The 27,204-nt window shown below is 56.7% G+C and overlaps 2 protein-coding genes across 6 annotated transcripts in view; one reads left to right on the top strand and one right to left on the bottom strand.

The window, feature by feature from the left end:
- The first annotated feature begins 305 nt into the window (after window positions 1–305).
- CPLX1 (complexin 1) lies at window positions 306–2,451 on the top strand. The gene is made up of 2 exons (XM_060184515.1): window positions 306–515; window positions 1,436–2,451. Exons 1-2 carry the CDS (start codon window positions 321–323, stop codon window positions 1,631–1,633), a joined length of 393 nt encoding a protein of 130 aa, XP_060040498.1. The 5' UTR covers window positions 306–320; the 3' UTR covers window positions 1,634–2,451.
- Window positions 2,452–4,166: 1,715 nt separating this feature from the next.
- The window catches only part of PCGF3 (polycomb group ring finger 3), a 41,766-nt gene continuing 18,728 nt past the window's right edge, over window positions 4,167–27,204 (bottom strand). Inside the window, exons 2-13 of one of the 5 annotated variants that reach the window (XR_009548068.1) lie at window positions 25,182–25,219; window positions 24,797–24,947; window positions 20,547–20,664; window positions 18,640–18,736; window positions 15,358–15,413; window positions 13,583–13,693; window positions 13,185–13,273; window positions 11,290–11,427; window positions 10,996–11,106; window positions 10,590–10,670; window positions 10,137–10,426; window positions 4,167–4,747 (exon numbers count right to left, since the gene is read on the bottom strand). Coding sequence is in view for 4 of the 5 variants with exons in the window: in XM_060184510.1 (XP_060040493.1) it covers window positions 10,379–10,426; window positions 10,590–10,670; window positions 10,996–11,106; window positions 11,290–11,427; window positions 13,185–13,273; window positions 13,583–13,693; window positions 15,358–15,413; window positions 18,640–18,736; window positions 20,547–20,655 (840 nt within the window). In the remaining variant the exon portion in view is untranslated. Of the gene's footprint in view, window positions 4,748–10,021; window positions 10,427–10,589; window positions 10,671–10,995; window positions 11,107–11,289; window positions 11,428–13,184; window positions 13,274–13,582; window positions 13,694–15,357; window positions 15,414–18,639; window positions 18,737–20,546; window positions 20,665–24,796; window positions 24,948–25,010; window positions 25,220–27,204 lie in introns of those variants that run through there. The other 4 variants (XM_060184510.1, XM_060184512.1, XM_060184511.1 and 1 more) reach the window with 4 other exon arrangements.

The raw sequence follows: 27,204 nt of genomic DNA, 5'->3' as shown, positions 1-27,204 counted from the left end.
AGGTCCTGGAGAGGAGCCTGGGTGCGGGCGTGTGGCGCCGGCTGTAATCACAGGGCTGTCCTGGCCATCGGCGTGCGGGGAGGGTTTGTTGGCGCCTGTGAGTCAGGAGCTCATGAGAAAAGTGGTGGCTGGCTCGGGGAAATTAGGGCCTTGGTGTCGGCACCCCAGAGCCGCTCATCCACCAGCTCCTCGTGCTCCAGGGCATGACGCAGCTCACACAGACACACAGCCACGCGGACACATAGACATGTGGACACTCACACAAGGAGCCACTCACACACATGGACACAGTGGGCTGGGCAGGCCCGAGGCCACCCTGTATGTCCCTTCTGCCCCCAGGGGCCACCAAGGACATGGGCAAGATGCTGGGAGGGGATGAGGAGAAGGACCCTGACGCAGCCAAGAAGGAGGAGGAGCGTCAGGAGGCCCTACGGCAGGAGGAGGAGGAACGCAAGGCCAAGTACGCCAAGATGGAGGCTGAACGTGAGGCTATGCGGCAGGGCATCCGCGACAAGGTGGGTGGGGCCGGGGGTCAGGGGTCAGGGCATCCGTGACAGTGACAAGGTGGGCGGGGGGGTCAGGGGTCAGGGCATCTGTGACAAGGAAAGCGGTGCCAGGGGTCAGGACATCTGTGACAAGGTGGGTGGGCCCGGGGGTCAGGGCATCCGTGACAAGGTGGGCGGGGGGTCAGGGGTCAGGACATCTGTGACAAGGTGGGTGGGGCTGGGGGTCAGGGGTCAGGACATCAGTGACAGAGTGGGAGAGGTCAGGGGTCAGGGCATCTGTGACAAGGAAAGTGGGGCCAGGGGTCAGGACATCAGTGACAGAGTGGGAGAGGTCAGGGGTCAGGGCATCCGTGACAAGGTGGGCGGGGGGGTCAGGGGTCAGGGTATCAGTGACAAGGAAAGCGGGGCCAGGGCTCAGGACATCTGTGACAGAGTGGCTGGGGCCGGGGGTCAGGGGTCAGGGCATCCGTGACAAGGAAAGCGGGGCCAGGGGTCAGGACATCTGTGACAGGGTGGGCAGGGCTGGTGTTGGGTCAGGGCATCCTTGATGAGAGATAGATGGGGTGGGCCTGGATGCCTACCCTGTCCCCCTAGCCCCTGTTGATGTCCAGCCCCCTGCCCCCATCCCTCTGCACTGTTCCGACTGCCCACCCACGTCCCGTCCCTCGGTCTCCAGCCCCATCTCCTGTGTCCCCAGCCACCTGTCCTGTCCACAGCCCCCTTTTCCCTATGCCGTAGTCACTGTGCCCCTGCCCTCAACCCTGTGCCCCCAGTCCGTCCCCCTGCCCCCTTTCCTGCCATTGCCCTGCCCCCATTCCATCCCATGTCGTGTCCCTATCCTACCCTGGTGTCCCCACTCCCTGCCCCCCTGGCCTGCATCTCCCCCACCCTCCAACTGACAACCAGCCTCCTGCCCCCCCCCCCCTCAGTATGGCATCAAGAAGAAGGAGGAGCGGGAGGCAGAAGCCCAGGCAGCCATGGAGGCCAACGCAGAGGGCAGCCTGACACGGCCCAAGAAGGCCGTCCCTCCTGGCTGTGGGGATGAGCCCGAGGACGAGGACCAGAGCATCCTGGACACCGTCATGAAGTACCTGCCTGGACCCCTGCAGGACATGTTCAAGAAGTAGGGGCCCGGCCCCATCCACCGCACTCAAGCCATAGCCCAGCCCCGGCTCTGGGGACCCCGCCCCTGCGCCCTCCTCCCCCACCGACCCGGGCGCCCTCGCACCCTGTCCCCGCTCACCGACGCACCCCCACCCCACCACACTTGTCCTGTGGCCTCGGTGCCTCCTACCCGCCGCACAGCTGCGGGGCTGGGGTGGAGCAGATAGCGCCCCCATCACCTCCAGCTTGCGGCACCCCCAGCGGGAAGCCACAGGACCCAAGCAATAGGCTGCAGCGTCTCAGCTCACCCCCACGAGTGCCCAGGCTGCGCCCCCACGCCCACCCTGCACCACGCGGGCCTCAGCCCCTGCCCCAGGCCACCCACCCCCGGCACCCACGCCCCGCCTTCCCAGCCCTCCTTCACCTCGGCCCCCAATGCTCTGTCCTCCCCCATCCTCCTGTCCCCCTGCCCACTTCCCCATCCCCCCCTTCCTCCCGGGACCTCAGCCCGGGGCAGGAGCCAGGCCCAGCTGCCCTCTGTTCTCGTCAGTCGGATCACAATGTTGAATCTCAGGTACTCGAGGTCTTCTGTGTTGAGTCCACCGGCAGCGGCCGCCCCTCGTCCAGCCCACGTCCAGTGTCGGCCGGGCGCGGCCGCCAGCTCTTAGAGAAGCCATATAGACGCACCCGCACCAGGAGCATGCCCCCGCCTGCGCCCGTCCCGTCTGTCCGCCCCCAGCTCCGCCAGCCCTTGTGTCCGTCTGTCTGTGCGTGCGTCCCACGGCCCCAGTGCATGTGGGCCGTACCCAGGGATCACAGCCAATAAACCTCCGTGATTTCACGTGGTCTTTCTCTACAGTCGGGGCGGGAGGGCCACTCAGGGACACGGAGAGGGAGAACCACAAAACTCAGGAACCCAGCCAGAAACACCAGCGGCAGGTGCACAGGGAGAGCACACACACACACAGGAGAGCACACACACACACACACACAGAGCACACACACAGCACACAGGAGAGCACACACACACACAGAGGAGAGCACACACACACAGAAGACAGCGCACTCACACACACTGGTGAGCACACACACAACACACTGGAGAGCACACACACACAGGAGAGCACACACACAGGAGAGCACACACACACAGAGCACACACACACACCGGAGAGCACACACACAGGAGAGCACACGCACACACAGGAACACACAGGAGAGCACAAGCACACACAGGAACACGTAGGAGAGCACACACACACACAGGAACACACAGGAGAGCACACACACACACAAACACTGGAGAGCACACACATACAGGAGAGCACACACACAGGAACACACACTGGAGAGCACATACGCACACACACACAGGAGAACACACACACAGGAGAACATACGCACACACACACAAGAGAGCACACACACAGGAGAGCACACACACACACTGGAGAGCACACGCACACACTGGAGAGCACATACGCACACACACACAGGAGAGCACATATGCACACACACACACACTCAGGAGAGCACACATACACAGGAGAGCACACACACCGGAGAGCACACACGCACACACACTGAGAGCACACACGCACACACACACAGGAGAGCACACACAGACACACACAGGAGAGCACACACACAGGAACACACAGGAGAGCACATGCACACACAGGAACACACACAGGAGAGCGCACACAAACACTGGAGAGCACACGCACACACAGGAGAGCACACACAGACACACACAGGAGAGCACACACACACAGGAGAGCACACACACACAGGAGAGCACACATAAACACTGGAGAGCACAGGAACACACACAGGAGAGCACACGCACACACTGGAGAGCACATACGCACACACACAGGAGAACACACACACACACACACACACTGGAGAGCACACACACACACTGGAGAGCACACACACTGGAGAGCACACACACACAGGAGAGCACACACACACACACACACTGGAGAGCACACGCACACACAGGAACACACACAAAGGAGAGCACACGCACACACACTGGAGAGCACATACGCACACACACAGGAGAGCACATACGCACACACACACAGGAGAGCACACACACACACTCAGGAGAGCACGCATACACAGGAGAGCACACACACACACTGGAGAGCACACACACACACACACACACACAGGAGAGCACGCACACACAGAACACACGCACACACTGGAGAGCACACACACACACACAGGAGAGCACACGCACACACAGGAACACACCGGAGAGCACATGCACACACAGGAACACACACAGGAGAGCACACACACAGGAACACACAGGAGAGCACACACACAGGAACACACAGGAGAGCACACACACACAGGAGAGCACACACACACACTGGAGAGCTCACACACACACACTGGAGAGCACATACGCACACACACACAGGAGAGCACACACACAGGACAGCACACACACACACACGAGCACACACACACAGCAGGATCTTCACACCGTTTCACCTCACACAATAATACTGGATAATAATAATAAATTAGCCTGACTTTCTGTTTTTCTTTTGCTTTTATTACAAGCATATAATAGTAATTGGCAAAACACTGAATACAAGCTTCACTATCAAAATCAAAACATTTAAGCAATATTCCAGAAAAGATCTGAGACAAAAACTAGCCACCAATAGTACAAAAAGTACACAGCAACACGAAGCATAAAAAATGTAAACTTTCAAACAAAATGGTCAAAAATATGCGTCTGCTGCACCTGCACAGCCAGGGAGCCCCAGGAGCTCAACCGCCCGGCGTCCTGAGGGGCAGCGTGATGGGGCCGGGCTTTCTGGACTCCCGGGTCCCGGGGCTGTGCCCGCTGGGGGGCACGCTCTGTGAGGTGACGGGCGGTCTGGAGGTGGCTCTGTGACCGCCTCACCCTGGCCTGTCACTTCACACGCCATGCAGACAGACACGGGTTTGCCATGCTAAGGTCACGCGTGACGTGGGTGTGGATGACTTCCTGAGGAAATTGAGAAGCTGGGATTCTGCACTATCAATGTTCGGTGTCACACTTCCAAGGACAATGTGGCCTTCGCCGACTCTCTCCCAGAACTTAGCCCCGCAGCCATCTTGTCGTTCTGAGGAGAAAAACAGGCCTGGAGGAGGTGGCATGGCGGCTGCGTGGTGGGCTTAGGGGCGGGAGGGCAGCCCCACCCCGAGACTGGGGGGTGTGTGTGGGAGGCTCGAGGGCCACCAGCCCAAGACCTGGTCAGCTGTGGGGGCACACTGTCAACAGGTGACCACCCCACATGGCCCCGTCAGCCACGTCCTCCCAGACTACGGCCGACGGATCCCAGACTACGGCCGACAGAACCCGTGGCCTGCGGCCCGCGGCCAGCCTGAGTGCCCCCGCCCCGCACGGCCAGCCTGGATGGGCCCACCCTGTAGTAGCCAGCCCCCAAATGCCCACCCCACAAGGCCAGCAGGGTCTACTGCACACAAGCATCAACATTGCTCTTCATCCGCATAAAACACACAACCAAAGGCTACTGGAGGCAAAGAAGCTTGCAAAACATGTCACAATTCCATCTTATATGCCTGTAAAGAAAGCTGCACCACTGGAACCAAACAAGTGGATGGGAAAATATGACAGAAGGCTTAAAATAGAATAAATAACTTTATAAAGTTCTCTTCTTCTTAACCCCCCAAATCTTAAATTCAATATTATATATTCTATCTGAATTTTCTATCCTCATGAAAACTGGTGAGGCCAGTGTGGCCTGGCCCTGGGGGAGACGGCTTCACAGTTGCCCCACCTGTAGGGGCGTGGGGCAGCCACCAACTACCCGGCCCCCGTGCTGCCCAGAGCTTGGCTGCGGGTGGGCCGGGGCGGCGCCGTCCAAGGACCACGTCTTAGAAAAATAGTACTTTAGCTGTGAGGTTCGTCATGTTAACACGGTTACAAAAGGGTCCGAGAGGCCAGGTAGCGACGGTGCGGTGTGGCTGGCTGCCACCTTCTCTCTCATTTAGCGTCAATGTAGCACCATAGCAAATTCAAGTGATTCAAACAGCACAAAGGTACAAATATAATAGACTAGGAGGTCACATCTGACCACAGCCTGCCCCGTGGAGCCCTGCCTGCTCCCCTACCCGCCCCTCCCACGGAGTCTGGTGCTGAGGTAGACACTGGAGCCACTGGCCGAACCTCACGGAGCCTCTGTGGCCTCTAGGGTGGGGACTGGGGACAGTGCTGGAGGGCATCTGGACACAGCCCATGGGGCTTCCTCAAAGACCTTCCTCGAGGGACACTGGGTGCTGGGCCTGGGTGCCCAGGGAGAAAGCAGGAGGGCCAGATACTGGGTGTTGGGCCTGGGTGCCGGGGGCAGTAAGTGGGAGGGACACTGGGTGCTGGGCCTGGGTACCTGGGGCAGTAAGTGGGAGGGACATTGGGTGCTGGGCCTGGGTGCCTGGGGCAGTAAGTGGGAGGGACACTGGGTGCTGGGCCGGGGTGCCTGGGGCAGTAAGTGGGAGGGAGGGACACTGGGTGCTGGGCCTGGGTGCCTGGGGCAGTAAGTGGGAGGGACACTGGGTGCTGGGCCTGGGTACCTGGGGCAGTAAGCGGGGAGGGAGGGACACTGGGTGCTGGGCCTGGGTGCCTGGGGCAGTAAGTGGGAGGGACACTGGGTGCTGGGCCTGGGTGCCTGGGGCAGTAAGTGGGAGGGACACTGGGTGCTGGGCCTGGGTACCTGGGGCAGTAAGTGGGAGGGACACTGGATGCTGGGCCTGGGTGCGTGGGGTAGTAAGTGGGAGGGAGGGACACTGGGTGCTGGGCCTGGGTGCCCGGGGCAGTAAGTGGGAGAGACACTGGGTGCTGGGCCTGGGTGCCTGGGGCAGTAAGTGGGAGGGACACTGGGTGCTGGGCCTGGGTGCCTGGGGCAGTAAGTGGGAGGGAGGGACACTGGGTGCTGGGCCTGGGTGCCTGGGGCAGTAAGTGGGAGGGACACTGGGTGCTGGGCCTGGGTGCCTGGGGCAGTAAGTGGGAGGGACACTGGGTGCTGGGCCGGGGCGCCTGGGGCAGTAAGTGGGAGGGACACTGGGTGCTGGGCCTGGGTACCTGGGGCAGTAAGTGGGAGGGAGGGACACTGGGTGCTGGGCCTGGGTGCCTGGGGCAGTAAGTGGGAGGGAGGGACACTGGGTGCTGGGCCTGGGTGCCTGGGGCAGTAAGTGGGAGGGACACTGGGTGCTGGGCCTGGGTGCCTGGGGTAGTAAGTGGGAGGGAGGGACACTGGGTGCTGGGCCTGGGTGCCTGGGGCAGTAAGTGGGAGGGAGGGACACTGGGTGCTGGGCCTGGGTGCCTGGGGCAGTAAGTGGGAGGGACACTGGGTGCTGGGCCTGGGTACCTGGGGCAGTAAGCGGGGAGGGAAGGACACTGGGTGCTGGGCCTGGGTGCCTGGGGCAGTAAGTGGGAGGGACACTGGGTGCTGGGCCTGGGTACCTGGGGCAGTAAGTGGGAGGGACACTGGGTGCTGGGCCTGGGTGCCTGGGGTAGTAAGTGGGAGGGAGGGACACTGGGTGCTGGGCCTGGGTGCCTGGGGCAGTAAGTGGGAGGGAGGGACACTGGGTGCTGGGCCTGGGTGCCTGGGGCAGTAAGTGGGAGGGACACTGGGTGCTGGACCTGGGTGCCTGGGGCAGTAAGTGGGAGGGACACTGGGTGCTGGGCCGGGGTGCCTGGGGCAGTAAGTGGGAGGGAGGGACACTGGGTGCTGGGCCTGGGTACCTGGGGCAGTAAGTGGGAGGGAGGGACACTGGGTGCTGGGCCTGGGTGCCTGGGGCAGTAAGTGGGAGGGACACTGGGTGCTGGGCCTGGGTACCTGGGGCAGTAAGCGGGGAGGGAAGGACACTGGGTGCTGGGCCTGGGTGCCTGGGGCAGTAAGTGGGAGGGACACTGGGTGCTGGGCCTGGGTACCTGGGGCAGTAAGTGGGAGGGAGGGACACTGTGTGCTGGGCCTGGGTGCCTGGGGCAGTAAGTGGGAGGGACACTGGGTGCTGGGCCTGGGTACCTGGGGCAGTAAGTGGGAGGGACACTGGATGCTGGGCCTGGGTGCCTGGGGCAGTAAGTGGGAGGGACACTGGGTGCTGGGCCTGGGTGCCTGGGGCAGTAAGTGGGAGGGACACTGGGTGCTGGGCCTGGGTGCCTGGGGCAGTAAGTGGGAGGGACACTGGGTGCTGGGCCGGGGTGCCTGGGGCAGTAAGTGGGAGAGACACTGGGTGCTGGGCCTGGGTGCCTGGGGCAGTAAGTGGGAGGGAGGGACACTGGGTGCTGGGCCTGGGTGCCTGGGGCAGTAAGTGGGAGGGACACTGGGTGCTGGGCCTGGGTACCTGGGGCAGTAAGTGGGAGGGAGGGACACTGGGTGCTGGGCCTGGGTGCCTGGGGCAGTAAGCGGGGAGGGACATTGGGTGCTGGGCCTGGGTGCCTGGGGCAGTAAGTGGGAGGGACACTGGGTGCTGGGCCTGGGTACCTGGGGCAGTAAGTGGGAGGGACACTGGGTGCTGGGCCTGGGTGCCTGGGGTAGTAAGTGGGAGGGAGGGACACTGGGTGCTGGGCCTGGGTGCCTAGGGCAGTAAGTGGGAGAGACACTGGGTGCTGGGCCTGGGTACCTGGGGCAGTAAGTGGGAGGGACATTGGGTGCTGGGCCTGGGTGCCTGGGGCAGTAAGTGGGAGGGACACTGGGTGCTGGGCCTGGGTACCTGGGGCAGTAAGTGGGAGGGAGGGACACTGGGTGCTGGGCCTGGGTACCTGGGGCAGTAAGCGGGGAGGGATGGACACTGGGTGCTGGGCCTGGGTGCCTGGGGCAGTAAGTGGGAGGGACACTGGGTGCTGGGCCTGGGTGCCTGGGGTAGTAAGTGGGAGGGACACTGGGTGCTGGGCCTGGGTGCCTGGGGCAGTAAGCGGGGAGGGACACTGGGTGCTGGGCCTGGGTGCCTGGGGCAGTAAGTGGGAGAGACACTGGGTGCTGGGCCTGGGTGCCTGGGGCAGTAAGTGGGAGGGACACTGGGTGCTGGGCCTGGGTGCCTGGGGCAGTAAGTGGGGACACTAGGTGCTGGGCCTGGGTGCCTGGGGCAGTAAGTGGGAGGGAGGGACACTGGGTGCTGGGCCTGGGTACCTGGGGCAGTAAGTGGGAGGGACACTGGGTGCTGGGCCTGGGTGCCTGGGGCAGTAAGTGGGAGGGAGGGACACTGGGTGCTGGGCCGGGGTACCTGGGGCAGTAAGTGGGAGGGACACTGGGTGCTGGGCCTGGGTGCCTGGGGCAGTAAGTGGGAGGGACACTGGGTGCTGGGCCTGGGTGCCTGGGGCAGTAAGTGGGAGGGACATTGGGTGCTGGGCCTGGGTGCCTGGGGCAGTAAGTGGGAGGGACACTGGGTGCTGGGCCTGGGTGCCTGGGGCAGTAAGTGGGAGGGACACTGGGTGCTGGGCCTGGGTACCTGGGGCAGTAAGTGGGAGGGACACTGGGTGCTGGGCCCGGGTGCCTGGGGCAGTAAGTGGGAGGGACACTGGGTGCTGGTCCTGGGTACCTGGGGCAGTAAGTGGGAGGGAGGGACACTGGGTGCTGGGCCTGGGTACCTGGGGCAGTAAGTGGGAGGGAGGGACACTGGGTGCTGGGCCTGGGTGCCTGGGGCAGTAAGTGGGAGGGAGGGACACTGGGTGCCTGGCCTGGGTGCCTGGGGTAGTAAGTGGGGAGGGACACTGGGTGCTGGGCCTGGGTACCTGGGGCAGTAAGTGGGATCGAGGGACACTGGGTGGTGGGCCTGGGTCTGGGGCAGTAAGTGGGAGGGAGGGACACTGGGTGGTGGGCCTGGGTGCCTGGGGTAGTAAGTGGGGAGGGACACTGGCTGCTGGGCCTGGGTACCTGGGGCAGTAAGTGGGAGGGAGGGACACTGGGTGCTGGCCTGGGTGCCTGGGGCAGTAAGTGGGAGCGACGCTCCAGTTGGCAGAGGGTGGTAGGAAGCGGGTGGGCGCCTGGGCTCAGCTGTCTAGGCTGGGTGGTGGGCTGGGACACAGCCCAGTGAGGCGGGACAGGTCAGGGCACTGACCCTCTGGGAAACGTCGTCTTTCGCCCCGTGTCCCTGAACCCCCATTCTGCTGGTCAGGGGACGTGGGCTCCTGAGGAGGGAAGCCAAGCCTGGGCCTGACTCTTGACGTGGGCAGGGGACCAGGGTGGCCAGGCAGGTGGGCCATCCCCAAGAAAAGCCCAGCACTCTCTCATTCTTAAACCAAAGGGAAAGGGAGAGGGAAGAGGAAGCCAAGCATGGTGCCTGCTACAGTGGGCCAGTCCCACCTGGGTGCGGGAGCCTCATGCTCCGGAGGGGCCACCCAGCCCATGGCAACTGCAGTGTGAACAGAACCCCCTCTTGGTTGTGAATCAAACTTTATGTGTCTCCTAAGTCTCCAGAAAACTAAAGGCAACATAGATATCTTCATTCACCATGAGATCTTTCAATAACTTAGGAAGGGTTCAACAAACATACAAGTGTTTCCGCGTGTCGTCTTGAAACTCAATTCATGAACTGAACTGCAAAGGCCCAGCTTCTCAGCTGGAAAGCGAGCAGAAGTCAGTGGGGCTGCGGTGCTGGTCGTGTCTGGTGCTGAGTCCTCTTGTACAAAAGTTATAAATATTCTCTATTCAGAAATGTCCACCGACACCCGGGCACCAGGGTGTGGGCGCGAGCCCGCCCGGCCTGGCATGGGTGCTGCGTGCAGAGTGCTGGCCTCACAGCAAGTCCATCTTGGGTCTGTAGTGTAGCAGGAGAGGCGCCTTCTGTGGGGGGGTGAGGGGGGATGGGGCGGCAGTCAGCAGGTCCTGTGAGCCAGGACATGCCTGGGGCGCTGCCCGGGACACAGCCTGCTGGGCCCAACCCTGTCCTCTGGCCCCTCTCCCTCAGGCCCTGACACCACCAGAGGACGGGGCCCAGGTACCTCACCTTGAATCTCCACCTGGTGACGACCACAAACTTGAGCGTGTGGTCCTTGCCCAGGATCTCCTCGTTGCAAAGAATGTCCAGCTGGTGAGGAAGCCGCGGTCAGAGGCCACGAGGGGGCAGTGGGAAGGCCTCGAGTGCTCCCCCTCAGCCTCCTGCCCAAAAGGACTCCAGAAAGAACAGACTCCAGACGCGCCCCCCACCTTTTCTCCCCCCCCAAATTTTCTTTCTTTTTCTTTTTTACCAGAGCTCTGCTCAGCTCTGGTTTATGGTGGTGCAAGGGACTGAACCTGGGACTTCGGAGCCTCAGGCATGAGAGTCTGTTTGCAGAGCCACTATGCTGTCTACCCCTGCCTGACCCTGCCCCCCACTTTTTCTTATCCCTTCCCCTTCCCTTCCTAGGGCTCACCTTATGTGTATACTCCATCCCCAGGGCCGTCTGTCCCCAAGGCTCAGCATGTGTGCCCCAGTCTGTCCCTGGGCAGTGTGTGTGTCCTGTCCCCCGCCCATCCCTTTCCCTCTATCAGAAAGGACGAGAAGGGGGAAACGAGAGCTGGAGCTGAGCAAGGACTGAGTCCCAGTGCTGAGCGGCAAACATAATCAGACAAAAACACGACCAGACCGAGAAGATGCAAAACCAAGGAAGTGTGGAGGCCGTGCTTCAGAGGGTGGCGTCGGGGCTGGCGCCTGGGGCTCAGCCTACCTCATTGAAGGACGAGAGGTTGAGCTTTTTGGCGATGAACTTCTTCAGGTGCAGGACGGTGGCCTGGGCCGAGCAGCGGATCCACTTGCGTTTCAGGCCCCGCAGCTTGCTGCTGTTGCACTCCAGGCAGATGCTGACCTGCGGGCAGGCGGACAGGCAGGCTAAGCAGGGTGCCCGCCCCACCCCGTGAGGCCACAGCCACAACACACATCCAGGATTCATAGTGGGGGCGCACCTGGTAGAGCACACGGTACAATGTGCAAGGACCCAGGTTCAAGTCCTTAGTCCCCATCTGCAGAGTGGAAGCTTCACAAGTTTCAGTGAAGCAGGGCTGCAGTTGTCTCTGTTTATATCCCTTTTCCTCTTGATTTCTGGCTGTCTTTATCCAATAAGTAAACAAAAATAGGGTGATGGTAAATAGCATAATGGTTGTGCAAACTGACTGTCATGCCTGAGGTTCTGAAGCCCCAGGTTCAATCCCCCCACACCACCATAAGCCAGAGCTGAGCAGTGCTCTGGTTAAAAAAGTAAAATAAAGTAGATAAAAATAATTTGTGTAAGGATCCCAGTTTGAGGCCCCGACTCCCCACCTGCAGGGGAGTCGCTTCACAAGCGGTGAAACAGGTTGCAAGTGTCTGTCTTTCTCTCCCCCTCTCGGTCTTCCCTTCCTCTCTCTCCACTTCTCTCTGTCCTAACCAACAACAATGATGACATCAATAATAATGATGACTACAACAATAAAACAAGGGCAACAAAAGGGAGTAAATAAATATTTAAAAAGTATAAACTATTCAAAAAAATAATTAAAAAATTTAAGACTCAGTCCGTTCATTTATTTACTCTGGATAGAGACTGAAATCAAAAGGAGAGGGAGGGAGGAGAGAGAGACACCCACAGACTTGCTTGACCCCAGCTCCAAGTGCGCTCAGTGCACCACTACCCTGCCCCAAGATTCATTTACTTTAAAGACTTATTTATCTCAAGATTTTCTTTATTGGGCTTGGCTGGTAGCTCACTTGACAGAGTGCAAAGAGCAGGGTCTAGACCACTGTGCCCCACCTGCAGGGGGGTGGCAACCTCACAAGCAGAACGCAGGGCTGCAGATGTCTCCCCTTCTGTCTCTCTCACCTTCTGCAGAAAAACAGGAAGAAAGGAAGGAATGAAAACGGGAGGGAGGGGAGACAGAGTCCTGACCAAGGGAGCAGAGAACACGTGTGAGCTCACACTGCCTTCTGGGTGTTGGTTCACGGCGCTCAGCTGTGGGGAGATGGGGTCTAGAGCATGGGGTGTCTACAGGCGCACGTCTGAGTCATCTGGGAGGACCAGCAGGCCTCGGGCTGTGTGCCCCGCTCCAGTTCTCTTTGGGAGTCTCAGGCCTGTGTGAGCTGCTCCTGGTCTGTCCTCAGCACACAGGCTGGATCCTCACAGCCACAGAGAGCACTGGGGGCGTTTTCTTCCTCTTTCTTTACTGGATAGAGACTGAGAGAAATTGAGAGAGGGAGACAGACAGGGAGAGAGACAGAGAGACACCTGCAGTCCTGCTTCACAACTCATGAAGCTTTCCCCCTGAAGGTGGGGAGTGGGGGCTAGAACCCCGGTCCTTGCACATGGCGGCGCGTGTGCTTAACCGGGTGCGCCACCACCTGGCCTCCCAGGGGCATATTCTTATCTGTGATTCTGTGACATTAAGGAGAAAATAAGCATTCCTCAGACAGGAAGCTGCCTCATTCAAATCAGGGCGCTAAGACAGAAAAGTTCTGAGGACTCGCTGAGAGCACTCTGCGCGCTCACAGGGCAGTGTGCATAGTCCCCACAGCCAGGCCTGCAGACGCGCCACTCGGGAGGTGCTGGCAACAAGTCACCTCAGGGCCAGCTGAGGAAGGGTGGACACCCACCTGCTCGTCACTCCTGTGGTAGTCATTGTCCTCTTCCTGCTTTTCCTCCGCTGCCTCTTTGTTCCAACTGTCATCAGCTTTGGTTTCACCTGTGAGGGAAACAGCAGCGTCATTCTGTGAAGGGGCCACAGGCACCAGCCACAGGGACGGCCAACAAGTCTCCCCGCGAGTCAGAACTCTGACAAGAGGGCTGCTTCCCGGAAGGAGGCCCCTCCCCGGACTCTGACAGAACCCTGGAGTGGTGGGGTGCAGGCTCCATCGGCTGCTGTACAGCCAGGCCCACGAGCAGGAAACTGGCTGCAGAGGCTGTTGGGACTGGGCCTTTGCACCCACTGCCGGCTCATCTGCTCCCAGGACCTGAGGACGCCCCATCTTGCCCCGTCCCGTGCTGTCCTCACCATTCCGATGGGAGTCCAGGTGCTGCTTTGCAGAGCACATCTCCCCCTTGATGTCTCCTGGCACCTCCATGCCCAGCTTGTGGTAGAATTCCCTCTGCTTCCTCATTTCCGCTGCAAAAATCAAAATGGAAACTGTAAATGCAGAGAGTGAACTAGAGTCTCTCTGGAGCATCACAGGGGACACGGTGACCCTGACAGACAGTGAGCTAGTCTCTCTGGAGCATCACAGGGGACACAGTGACCCCAACAGTGAACTAGAGTCTCTCTGGAGCATCACAGGGGACATGGTGACCCTGACAATGAACTAGAGTCTCTCTGGAGCATCACAGGGGACACGGTGATCCTGACAGACAGTGAACTAGAGTCTCTCTGGAGCATCACAGGGGACACGGTGATCCCGACAGACAGTGAAATAGAGTCTCTCTGGAGCATCACAGAGGACACGGTGACCCCGACAATGAACTAGAGTCTCTCTGGAGCATCACAGGGGACACGGTGACCCCAACAGTGAGCTAGTCTCTCTCTGGAGCATTACAGGGGACATGGTGACCCCGACAATGAACTAGAGTCTCTCTCAAGCATCACAGGGGACATGGTGACCCCGACAATGAACTAGAGTCTCTCTGGAGCATTACAGGGGACATGGTGACCCCGACAATGAACTAGAGTCTCTCTGGAGCATCACAGGGGACATGGTGACCCCGACAATGAACTAGAGTCTCTCTCAAGCATCACAGGGGACATGGTGACCCCGACAATGAATTAGAGTCTCTCTTTTTTTTTTTTGCCCCCTTTTGTTGCCCCTGTTGTTGTAGCCTTGTTGTGGTTATTATTGCTGTTGTTGATGCCATTCGTTGTTGGATAGGACAGAGAGAAATGGAGAGAGGAGGGGAAGACAGAGAGGGGGAAAGAAAGACAGACACCTGCAGACCTGCTCCACCACCTGTGAAGTGACTCCCCTGCAGGTGGGGAGCTGGGGGCTCGAACCGGGATCCTTACGCTGGTCCTTGCGCTTTGCGCCATGTGCACTTAACCCGCTGCGCTACCACCCAAACCCCAGAACTAGAGTCTCTTAAGCATCACAAGGGACATGGTGACCGTGAGGCTCTGTAGGCTGTTGCTATGAAAAGAGCCACAAATCAGGGTCGATGTTCTTGAATTTGGGTCTCACTCCCAGTCTGTAACCCAGATGGACCCTCACGCAAGGCTAAGCCCACCCGATGCTGGAGAAGATACTGAGTGACCAGGAGTGCTCGACATGGGGTCCCCTGGCTAGATGGGGCCCCGTGGTGCAGTCTCAGGGTTATCTGTGGCCACAGCATATCCTGTGCCAGAGACCGGTCATGGCAGGACGGCAGAGCCACTCAGGGAACGGCCACTGGCAGGGTTCAACCTGCAGTGTGGAGGGTGTCATGTGAGCGCCAGGCACAGGGTCAGGCCCTCTCCCCAGTAGCTATTCCTGCCGCCACCAGCCAAGGGCACAGGGCAGGGAAGCCATCTGCTTTGTGTCCAGAGGCAGCAGACACATCAGTCAGGCTAGTTATATGACCAGGGGCCGTGGCTTCATGAGCCTGGGTCTGTCTCAGTGGGATGACTGACTGGTGACAGCAGCCTGACCGGGGGCTGTGGCTCCATGAGCCCATGGGAGCGGGAACAAGTGAGCGGCGACAGCAGCCATTACAAGGCCAGGAGCCCGTGACACCAGCATGTGCAGAGTGAGGGGCAGGCGGGTAGGTGTCCAGGGGACAGGCCCAGAGCAGGGCTGCACACCTTACCTTCCTGGAGGCCTGGAACCAGCTTGTAGACGATGTCTTGCATGGTCCTGTCATGGCTGGGGGATAGTAGGGGTCAGTAGCAGGCCAGCCCAGCGTCCTGGCCACTCAGGGCAGCAGTCTCGGCATACCCCCCAACCCCCAGTCCCAGAAAGGTCATTCAGGATGGCAGACACCAGTCACAAAAGTGTGCAGCTTGCTTGGACCTTGCTTGATCTGCAGGTACAGTGTGTCTGTGCCAGCCTGAGCTGCGCCTGGCCTGAGAGTGCCTGCTGGTTTAGGTTCTAGCTGTTCTGAACACTAAGTCGCAGTGAGGGAAGCCCACTGCGTGGCTGCAAAGGTGGCAGCAGAGGGGCAGGGAACTTGATTCCAGGCATATGTGCCAAAACGAGACTGTTTCTTCTTCCTGTTGCATTAAGTAAACTTTACCTTCCTGGTTATATAAATACATCATCTACAAAGATCTTGCAAAATACCTCACTAGCCCACTTTGCCACATCACAGCCCAGGTCTAAGCCTGGCACCCAGAACACAGGAGGGAACTTCAGTGCTGTGGCATCTTTTCCCTCCCTTTCTCTCCCTCTCTCTGGAAACCTTGGCCCAGAGTAGTAAAGACCTTGATGACAAAGAAGAGCCTGTTGGTGATAGCCCATCCTCAGGGTTGGTAACCAGCCTGCCCCTCCCATTCTGCCATTCTGCCTGCCAGCCAAGTGCTTCTCTGATGCGTGCAGGTGAGGAGGGTGTAGCCAACCCCTCTAGGTCTCTCTGATTGGCCTATAAAGGATTATCTGGAAGGCACAGCAGTGCCCACTCTAACTCAGTAATGGTGCTGACCCAGGGGCTAGTCTTTCTGAGACCCAGGAGGTGCCCAGGGAAGGATGCAGAGCCAGCCAAACCCTACTCACCATAGCCACTGTGGTATAGACCAGTGAGGTGAGTCATGTGATGTGGACTAGTGTGATGAGCCATGTAGTGTAGACCAGTGAGGGCTCTCAGGTCTGAGCATCTCAGGTGGTTGAGTTTAAGTGGTGGTGCTGAGCACCCCAAGACTAGGCTGGCCCACAGGTGAGCATTGGGGATGGGGCATGTGGGAGTGGGGAGGTGAGCACTGGGTGTCTCCTGCACTGACCTAGTGCACTGAAGAGGGGAAGTGTATGTGTCCCCAGGCTGCAATCACAGGTGGATCAGGGTGTGCCCACATGTACCCTGCACCCATCCACTGTACTAAGTGTGCTGTGCTGCTGTGTGGACACTCCATGTGAGCGTTCGCCCAACAGACTGCAGCTTGCACTTACCTAGTGTACTGCAGTAGGTGCGAGTGTGGGTGTGTGAGTGTGCCCTTACGATGTACTACAGTGCGTGTGCCCTTACCTAATGTACTGCAGTGGGAGGAGTGACAGTGTGTGCATGTGAGTGCGCTGTTACCAGGTGTACTGCAGTAGGTGTGAGTGTGGGTGTGTGAGTGTTCCCTTACCCAATGTACTGCAATGGGGGTGTATGTGCCCTTACCCAGTGTACTGCAATGGGGGTGAGTGTTCCCTTACCCAGTGTACTGCAATGGGGGTGAGTGTGCCCTTACCCAGTGTACTGTAATGGGGGTGAGTGTGCCCTTACCCAGTGTACTGTAATGGGGGTGAGTGTGCCCTTACCCAGTGTACTGTAATGGGGCTGTGTGTGCCCTTACCCAGTGTACTGTAATGGGGGTGAGTGTGCCCTTACCCAGTGTACTGTAATGGGGGTGTGTGTGCCCTTACCCAGTATACTGTAATGGGGGTGTGTGTGCCCTTACCCAGTGTACTGCAATGGGGGTGTGTGTGCCCTTACCCAGTGTACTGTAATGGGGCTGTGTGTGCCCTTACCCAGTGAACTGTAATGGGGGTGAGTGTGCCCTTACCCAGTGTACTGTAATGGGGGTGAGTGTGCCCTTACCCAATGTACTGTAATGGGGCTATATGTGCCCTTACCCAGTGTACTGTAATGGGGCTATATGTGCCCTTACCCAGTGTACTGTAATGGGGGTGAGTGTGCCCTTACCCAGTGTACTGTAATGGGGGTGAGTGTGCCCTTACCCAATGTACTGTAATGGGGCTATATGTGCCCTTACCCAGTGTACTGTAATGGGGCTATATGTGCCCTTACCCAGTGTACTGTAATGGGGCTATATGTGCCCTTACCCAGTGTACTGTAATGGGGTGTGTGTGCCCTTACCCAGTGTACTGCAATGGGGGTGAGTGTTCCCTGACCCAATGTACTACAATGGGGGTGTGTGTGCCCTTACCCAGTGTACTATAATGGGCTTTATGTGCCCTTACCCAGTGTACTGCAATGGGGTGTGTGTGCCCTTACCCAGTGTACTGTAATGGGGCTTTATGTGCCCTTACCCAGTGTACTGCAATGGGGCTTTATGTGCCCTTACCCAGTGTACTGTAATGGGGCTGTGTGTGCCCTTACCCAGTGTACTGTAATGGGGGTATGTGTTCCCTTACCCAGTGCACTGCAATGGGGGTGTGTGTGCCCTTTCCCAGTGTGTAATGGGGCTGTGTGTGCCCTTACCCAGTGTACTACAATGGGGGTGATTGTGCCCTTACCCAGTGTACTGCAATGGGGCTGTGTGTGCCCTTACCCAGTGTACTGTAATGGGGCTGTGTGTGCCCTTACCCAGTGTACTGCAATGGGGTGTGTGTGCCCTTACCCAGTGTACTACAATGGGGCTTTATGTGCCCTTACCCAGTGTACTGCAATGGGGCTGTGTGTGTGCCCTTACCCAGTGTACTGCAATGGGGCTGTGTGTGCCCTTACCCAGTGTACTGCAACGGGGTGTGTGTGCCCTTACCCAGTATACTGCAATGGGGGTGTGTGTGCACTTACCCAGTGTACTGCAATGGGGGTGTGTGTGCACTTACCCAGTGTACTGCAATGGAAGTGTGTGTGCCCTTACCCAGTGTACTGCAACGGGGTGTGTGTGCCCTTACCCAGTGTACTGCAATGGAGGTGTGTGTGCACTTACCCAGTGTACTGCAATGGGGGTGTGTGTGCACTTACCCAGTGTACTGCAATGGAAGTGTGTGTGCCCTTACCCAGTGTACTGCAACGGGGTGTGTGTGCCCTTACCCAGTGTACTGCAATGGAGGTGTGTGTGCACTTACCCAGTGTACTGCAATGGGGGTGTGTGTGCACTTACCCAGTGTACTGCAATGGAAGTGTGTGTGCCCTTACCCAGTGTACTGCAACGGGGTGTGTGTGCCCTTACCCAGTGTACTGCAATGGAGGTGTGTGTGCACTTACCCAATGTACTGCAGTGGGTGGCTCTGGTGGATGACGATTCTGCAGGTGGGGCAGGTGTTGTTCTCCTCCAGGTACTTGACCAGGCAGCTCCGACAAACTGAGAGCACATGATAAGTTAGCCAGGCCAACCCCCCCCCCCCCCCACCCTTGCATGGCTACTTCCATTAGCCTGCGCTTCAGGCCCACCCATACCCAGGCCACTGTCCCAAAAGCCTCCCTCTCAGAAGCTGGGAGAGAGTGGCCTGAACCCAGCCAGCATACGAGGTAAAGCAGGCATGCTCCCAGCTGAGCTATCTGGCCCACCCACTGTCTGTAAACACTGCATTATAGAGATGTCTTATATTAAGACCCTGCTCAACAGATTGCTCCTCACCACCTGAGGACGCACGCTGGCACCTCAGCAAATGGGGCACAGTGTCAACAAGAACACAACAAGAACACAACAAGAAGCGCAGGGACCGGCTTAAGGATCCTGGTTCAAACCCCCGGCTCCCCACCTGCAGGGTGGTCACTTCACAAGTGATGAAGCAGGTCTGCAGGTATCTGTCTTTCCTCCTCTCTGTCTTCCCCTCCTCTCTCTTAATTTCTCTCTGCCCTGTCCAACAACAACAACAACAGCTACAACAACAATAAACACTACAACAAGGGCAGCAAAATGGGAAAAATAGCCTCCAGGAGCAGTGGATTCATAGTGCTGGCACCGAGCCCCAGCAATAACCCTGGAGGCAAAAAAAAAAAAAAAAGTTCAGCACAGGATAATAAGCCCTAAAGTCTAAAGCAGCTGTGAGGAGAAAAAGAATTAAAAAACAAAAACAAAAACCTTGAAAAAATCATGTTAAGTGAAATAAGTCAGAAACAGAAGGATGAATATGGGATGATCTCACTCTCAGGCAGAAGTTGAAAAACAAGACCAGAAAAGAAAACACAAGTAGAACCTGAAATGGAATTGGCATATTGCACCCAAGTAAAAGACTCTGGGCTGGGTGGGTGGGGAGAATACAGGTCCATGAAGGATGATAAATGACATAGTGGGGGTTGTATTGTTAAATGGGAAACTGGGGAATGTTATGCATGTACAAACTATTGTATTTACTGTTGAATGTAAAACATTAATTCCCCAATAAAGAAATAAATTAAAAACAAAAAACAAAAAACCCGGGTGGTGGTGCACCTGGTTGAGCACACATGTTACAACACACAAGGACCAGGGTTCAAGCTCCTGATCCCCACCTGCTGGGAGGAAGCTTCACAAGTGGTGAAGCAGGGCTGCAGATATCTCTGTCTTTCCCCTTCTCTATCCCCCCCTTCCCTCTCGATTTCTGGTTGTCTTTACCCAATAAATAGGTAATTTAAAAATAATTTATAAAGTAGCACACATAGTACAAAGTACAAGGACCTGCGTGAGTATCCAGGTTTGTACCCCCGCGCCCCACACGCAGGGGGTTGCTTCACGAGTGGTGCAGCAGGGCTGTAGGTGTCTGTCTCTCTCCCTCACTTATCTCCTCCTCTATTTCTCTCTGGCCTGTTCAATAAAATGGAAAAAAATGTCTGCCAGGAGCAGTGGATTTGTAGTGCCAGCACTGAGCCAGCAATAAGCCTGGAGGCAAAAATAAATAATAAAGTAGCCGTATGGAGTGGAAACAGGTCCCTCTGCTCAGTTATGGGATTCATTTAGAAATTTTAAAAATTAAGCATTTTCTCATCCTAGAAAATTACTACTCTCTCTTTTGCCACTGGTTACACATGACATAACTAGTTTCCTCTGTACCCAGCTCTCCTTTAGACTGCAAGACCCTGCCCTGCTCTGTGCTTAAGGCAGAAGTCAGAACCCCAAGAGAGCACAGGGGCAGCCAGACCCCACATGTGTGTAGAGACCTGATCACTCTGTGCCCGCCCCCTGCACCTACACGTGTGCAGACACTCGGTCACGGTGGTGGCGTCGATGAGATAACCGCTGCACAGGCGGCAGGTGATGTGGGCGTTTATATCCCAGAGTTTAATCTTTCTGGTCAACATCTTTGGCTTCTGCAAGAGAAAAGCACATCCATGAAGGCCCAGGCGCTGCCTGTACCCTTGAGCCAGGTGGGCACACGTCACTCCTGGGGGGCAGGTCCTGTGCCACGCCAGGGACACACTGAGGCATAGGTCCCCACAAACACATAGCCTGGGCCTGCCAGCCTCAATCCCAGAACCCCCCTTCAGGACTCAGGGCAAGGTGTGGGAGATCTAGGTCCAAGGAGGCCTGTGACACTGCAGAGGGAGTGACAGGCCCGTTGGACCAGACAGGATAGAAGACAAGATCACGTGGCAGGAGGGATGCTGACACAACTCGTCAAGGCCCTTACTGTTGGCCAGGGTCCTCACAGGGTGGTCAGGGCCCTCATAGGGAGGTCAAGATCAGGACCTGCACTGTGTTCAGATGTTGGGTCTGATCAGGCTTTTATAACTGTCAACCTGACCATTCACACTAAACAATACTGGCACCCACACAGGGGCCTCAACTCCCTGAAAAGCCTCACACAGGGTCTCACCTCTGAGAAGTATTTCCAATAAGGACTCATCTCCTTGAGAAATCTCATCACACAGGGCCTCACCTCCCAGAAGTCTCTTCACATAGGGCCTCACTTCTGAGATGTCACCTCTCCTCACACAGGTCCTCACCCACTGAGAAGTCTCCTCACACAGGGTTTCATGTCTGAGAAGTCTCCTCTCCTCACACAATGCCTCACCTTTTAGATATCTTTTCACCCAGTGCCTCATACCCTAAGAAGTCTTCTCACACAGGGCCTCATCTACCTCCAGAGAAGTCTCCTCAGACAGGGCCTGTCTCCCTGAGAAGTCACAATACAGTGCCTCACATTTGAGATGTCTCCTCAAACAGGGCCTTACCTCCTAAGAAGTATCCTTATACAGGACCTCATCTTTTGGATATCTGCTCACACGGAGCCTCACACCTGGGAAGTCTCCTCACAGAGGGCTTCACATCTGAGGAATATCCTTAAAAAGGCCTCAGGTCCCTGAGAAGTCTCCTCTCCTCAAATAGGGCCTCATCTCCCAGAGAAGTTTCTTCACAGAGCCTCAACTCCCTAGAATTCTCCTATGAGGGCCTCACCTCCACGGGAAATCTCCTCAGATAGGGCCTCATGTCCTTGAGAAGTCTCCGCACAGGGTCTCACCTCTGAGAATTCTCCTTTCCTCATACAAGGCCTCATCTCCCTGAGAAGTCTCCTAATACAGGGCCTCAACTCTGAGATGTATTTCATCACACAGGCCCTCACCCACTGAAAAGTCTCATACTGGGCCTCATATCCTGAAATGTCTGCTAACACAGACTCACCTCTCTGAGAAGTCTCCTCACACAGGGCCTCACCTGCAGATAATTCATTTCTCCTCATACAGGGCCTCATGTCTAAAATGTTTCCTCTCCTTACACAGGGCCTCATCTCCCTGAGAAGTCTCCTCGCATAGGGCCTCACCTCCTTAGAAGTCACTTCTCTTCACACAGGGCCTCATCTCCCTGAGAAGTCTCCTCACAAAGGGCCTCATCTCCCTAAGAAGACTCCTCACACAGGGCCTCACCTCTGAGAAGGCTCCTCTCCTCACAAAGGGTCTCACCTTTCAGATATCTTCTCACACAAGAGCCTCACTTCCTGAAAAGTCTCCTCACACAGGGCCTCACACCTGAAAAGTATCATTAAAAAGACCTCATCTCCCTGAGAAGAGAGGAGATCTCTCTTCAAACAGGGCCTTACCTCCCAGAGAAATTTCCTCAGATAGGGCCTTATATCCCTGAGAAGTCTCCTTACACACAGACTCACCTCTAAGAAATCTGCTCACACAGAGCATCACCTCCTGAAGCCTCCTCATACATTGCCTATTTCCCTGAGAAGTCTTAACATAACTCCTCACATTTGAAATGTCACCTCACACAGGACCTCACTTCCTAAGAAGTCTCATACAGAGCCTCACCTTCCAGAGAAGTCTCCCCACAGAGCCTCACCTCTGAGAAGCCTCTCCTCACATACGGCCTTATCTCCCTGAGAAGTCTCCTAACACAGGGCCTAAACTCTGAGAAGTCTCCTTTCTTCACACAGGCCCTCACCCACTGAGAAGTCTCCTCACACAGGGCCTCACCTACCTTCATAGAAGTCTCCTCCCACAACTCCTCTCTACTTAAGAAGCCTCAATACAGCACCTCACATTTGAGATGTCTCCTCACACAAGACCTCACTTCCTAAAGAAATCTCCTGGGAGTCGGGCCGTAGCACAGCGGGTTAAGCGCAGGTGGCGCAAAGCACAAGAACCGGCATAAGGATCCCGGTTCGAACCCCGGCTCCCCACCTGCAGGGGAGTCGCTTCACAGGTGGTGAAGCAGGTCTGCAGGTGTCTATCTTTCTCTCCTCCTCTCTGTCTTCCCCTCCTTTCTCCATTTCTCTCTGTCCTATCCAACAACGACAACAACAATAATAACTACAACAATAAAACAACAAGGGCAACAAAAGGGAATAAATAAAATAAATATTAAAAAAAAAAAAGAAATCTCCTAATATAGAGCCTCACCTCCTGAGAAGTCTCCTTACACAGGGTCTCATATCCCTAAGAAAACTCCTCACACAGGACCTCAAACCTGAGACATAGCCTTAAAAAAGGCTTCATTTCCCTGAGAATTCTTTCCTTAAACAGAGATTAATCTGCCTGAGATGTCTCCTCACACAGGGCCTCACCTTCCAGAGGAATCTCCTCAGACAGGGCTTCATCTCCTTGAGAGATCTCCTTAAACAGAACTTCACCTCCCTGAGAAGTTTTCTCACACAGGACTCACCTCTGAACAATCTCCTCACATGGGGCTTCACCTCCAGAGAAATGTACTCATACAGGGACTCACCTCCATGAGAGGTCCTTCCTACAGGGCCTCATCTCCTGAATGATCTCCTCACACAAGACCAATCCTTTGAAAAGTTTCCTCTCCTCACACAGGGCCTCACCTTCCTTACAAGTCTACTCTCCTCACACTTCTTTCAACTCCTGAGAAGTATCCTCACAGAAAGCCTTACCTCTATGAGAAGTCTCCTCTCTTCACTCAGGGCCTCATCTCCTGAAGTCTTCTCTCCTCACACAAGACCTCGCCTCCTGAGAAGTCTCCTCTCCTCACACTGGGCTTCATCTCCTGAAAAGTTACCTCTCCACAACAGGGCCTCACCTCCCTTATAAGTCTACTCTCTCTTGTACTTCTTTAACTCTGAGAAGTATCCTCACAGAACACCTTAACTCCCTGGAAGTCTCCTCTCCTCACTCAGGGCCTCATCTCCCTGAGAAGTCTCCTCTCCTCACACAGGGCCTCATCTCATGAGAAGTCTCTTCTCCTCACTCAGGGCCTCATCTCCTGAGAAGTCTCCTCTTCTCACACAGGGCCTCACCTTCTGAGAAGTCTCCTCTCATCACTTTAGGGCCTCATCTCATGAGAAGTCTTCTCTCCTCACACAGGGCCTCATCTCCTGAAAAGTCTCCTCTCCTGATACAGGGCTTCACCTCCTGAGAAGTCTCCTTTCCTCACACAGGGCCTCACCTTCTGAGAAGTCTCCTCTCATCACTCAGGGCCTCATCTCATGAGAAGTCTTCTCTCCTCACTCAGGGGCTCATCTCCTGAGAAGTCTCTTCTCCTCACACAGGGCCTCATCTCCTGAGAAGTCTCCTCTCTTCACACAGGGCCTCACCTTCTGAGAAGTCTGCTCTCCTCACTCAGGACCTCATCTGAGAAATCTCTTCTCCTCACTCAGGGCCTCACCTCCCTGAGAAGTCTCCCTTCCTAACAAAGGGCTTCATCTCCCTGAATAGTCTCCTCACATCACAGAGGGCCTCAGCTCTTGAGAAGTCTCCTCTCCTCATACAGGGCTTCATCTCCTGAAAGTATCCTCACCTCACAAAGGGCCTCACCTCCCTTATAAGTCTACTCTCTCTTCCACTTCTTTCAACTCCTGAGAAGTCTCCTCTTCTCACACAGGGCCTCATCTCCTGAGAAGTCTCCTCTCTTCACACAGGGCCTCATCTCCTGAGAAGTCTCCTCTCCTCACTCAGGGCCTCATCTCCTGAGAAGTCTCCTCTCCTCACTCAGGGCCTCATCTCCTGAGAAGTCTCCTCTCCTCACAGAGGGACTCACCTCCCCTAGAAGTCTCTTCTCCCGGTTTCCACCTTGGCATTGGGCACATTAGGCAATGCTCCCGACTCTAAGATTCCTGGCCAGCCAGCTCCCTCCGTGCTGGCTCTGCCCGTCTACGCCGTCCCGGTGCCCCGTGTCCTCTGTCCATTGTCTGCAGAAACGACCCAGTGTGGCATTAGGAGTTTGGCACATAATCTATCCCCCGAGTGCTCACCGCTCTGTCAGAGTCTCCCGCAGACACAGAGACTGGTCACCAAGCATATCCACTCTGCGTGGGAGCAGGTGCCCCTGCAGGAGAGGGACGGGCTGTCCCCATGCAGCAGCTGTGGCCCAGAGGCGACATGGCGGCCCCAGCCATTAACAGGAGATGCAGGGCCAAACTGACCTGGGCATAGCAGCTGGGCGCCCGCTACATCCTGGAGCCTATGGAGACACAACCAGGAGATGCGTCACCACACGAGTCACACCCCACCAGGCCAGCACCGTGGCCACCACAGTCACAGGTCCACATGAGGCCACATCCCACCAGGCCAGCACCGTGGCCACCACATCCACAGGTCCACAGGAGATACACCTCACCAGGCCAGCATCATGGCCACCACAGCCACAAGTCCACGTGAGGCCACATCCCACCAGGCCAGCATCGTGGCCACCACAGCCACAGGTCCACGTGAGGCCACATCCCCACCAGGCCAGCACTGTGTCCATAACACCCACAGGTCCACAGGAGATACACCTCACCAGGCCCGCACCGTGGACATCACAGCCACAGGTCCACGTGAGGCCACGTCCCCACCCAGGCAAGCTGTGACCTTGCTCGGCTCACACACCCACTTGTTCCCATCTTAAAAGAACCCAGAGAAAACCAAGTGCTCATGGCAGAGAGGAGCCAGTAGATACAGAGCTGGTATCACTGTCTGTGGGTCCTGCAGGTACAGGGTGGTCCAGGAGGCAGCCAAGGTGCAGGACAAGAAGCAGTGCTCAGGTCTGACAGTCCCTGAGGATCTGGGCAATGACCCAAGAGGGACTAGGTGTCAGAGAACAGTGAGCAGCAGACTCAACGAACGAAGTGTGGGAGTCGGTCTGCAGCTCACCCCACCAGGGAGCCTGAGTCTCCCCGGCTACGCCACACACACACAGACCACTCGGCCACACTGACTCTGGGTCACGACACTGGGGAGACGAAGACAGAAACAACAGTTTGTGTTAGGGCCCCATGTGCAGCTCACCTGGCTTCAGGGTCTCACTGGGCAGGGGCCAGGTGAGCTCAGGTGAGGTGAGTGTGAGGAGTGAAGAAGGTGAGGAGTGAGGGTGAGGTGAGTTCAGGTGAGGGGTGAAGGTGAGCTCAGGTGAAAGAACAATAAACAGATAAGAGGACACCAGTGCTGGGCTGGGAGGCCCTGGATCTCAGGACCTCCACCTGGGTGTGGGAACTGGGGAGCAGAGGGCAGTGTGCTGCACCGCAGGGCTGTCTCCTGGCCTGCTGGGACCTCCTGGCTGCCAGCCCGAGAGGGACACTGCCCAAAGCCCTGGTTAAACTGGGACTCCTTGGCCTGGAACCCAGTGTTTGTACCACGAAGGAATAACTGGGACCAACACAAGAGCAGCGTCAGGTTCCACCTGCAATCCTCATTAAGTTTCCAGCAACTACATCCTTATTAAATCATCTTTGATGTTCAGTTAGCTTTTATTAAAAAAGAAAAAAAGAAAGAAACCAACCACAGCTGATTAGGAGGTGAGCAGGCTGGGGTGTGGGGCTCAGAAGAGAATGCTAGAAGGGCCAGGTGGGGCACACTGGATGAAGCACACACAGTATGAAGTGCAAGGACCCACATAAGGATCCCAGTTCGAGCCCCTGTCTCCCCACCTGCAGTGGGGGTCTCTTCACAAGCAGTGAAGCAGGTCTGCAGGTGTGAATGATACAGGAAAAGAGAAGTGGCTGGGAACCTAGGTGGCATGTCCACAGCTCAATGACCACACAGCCCTCAAGATGTGATTACTGTGTTGGAGGAAGTCGGGGCAAACTGGATTGAACTCTGATGATGTGAGCTGCAGACCCTTGGCGAAAATCCTTAGATGCCTACGGCCCACAAACTTGTGGAGGATAGACAGAAACACCTGATGAGGGGCCAGGTGGTGGCGCACCTGGTTGAGCAACACACATCACAGTGCACAAGAACCCAGGTTCAAGCCGCTGGTGTCCACCTGCAGGGGGAAAGCTTCACGAGTGGTGAAACAGGGCTGTAGGTGTCTCTCTGTCTCCCAATTCCCCCCCCCCCAATTTTTCCGTCTCTATCCAAAAATAAATTGTTAAAAAATAATAAATCTTAAAAGAAAAAAAAAGAATGAAAACACCTGATGTATAAGAGGCAGACCTTGGCCCAGTGAAAGCAGAGGTCACAGCCTGT

The sequence above is a fragment of the Erinaceus europaeus genome, unplaced genomic scaffold, assembly GCF_950295315.1.
Source record: "Erinaceus europaeus unplaced genomic scaffold, mEriEur2.1 scaffold_759, whole genome shotgun sequence".
NCBI lineage: Eukaryota > Metazoa > Chordata > Mammalia > Eulipotyphla > Erinaceidae > Erinaceus > Erinaceus europaeus.
The sequence above is the reverse complement of the archived record's forward strand: the minus strand, read 5'-3'. Positions and strand labels throughout refer to the sequence as shown.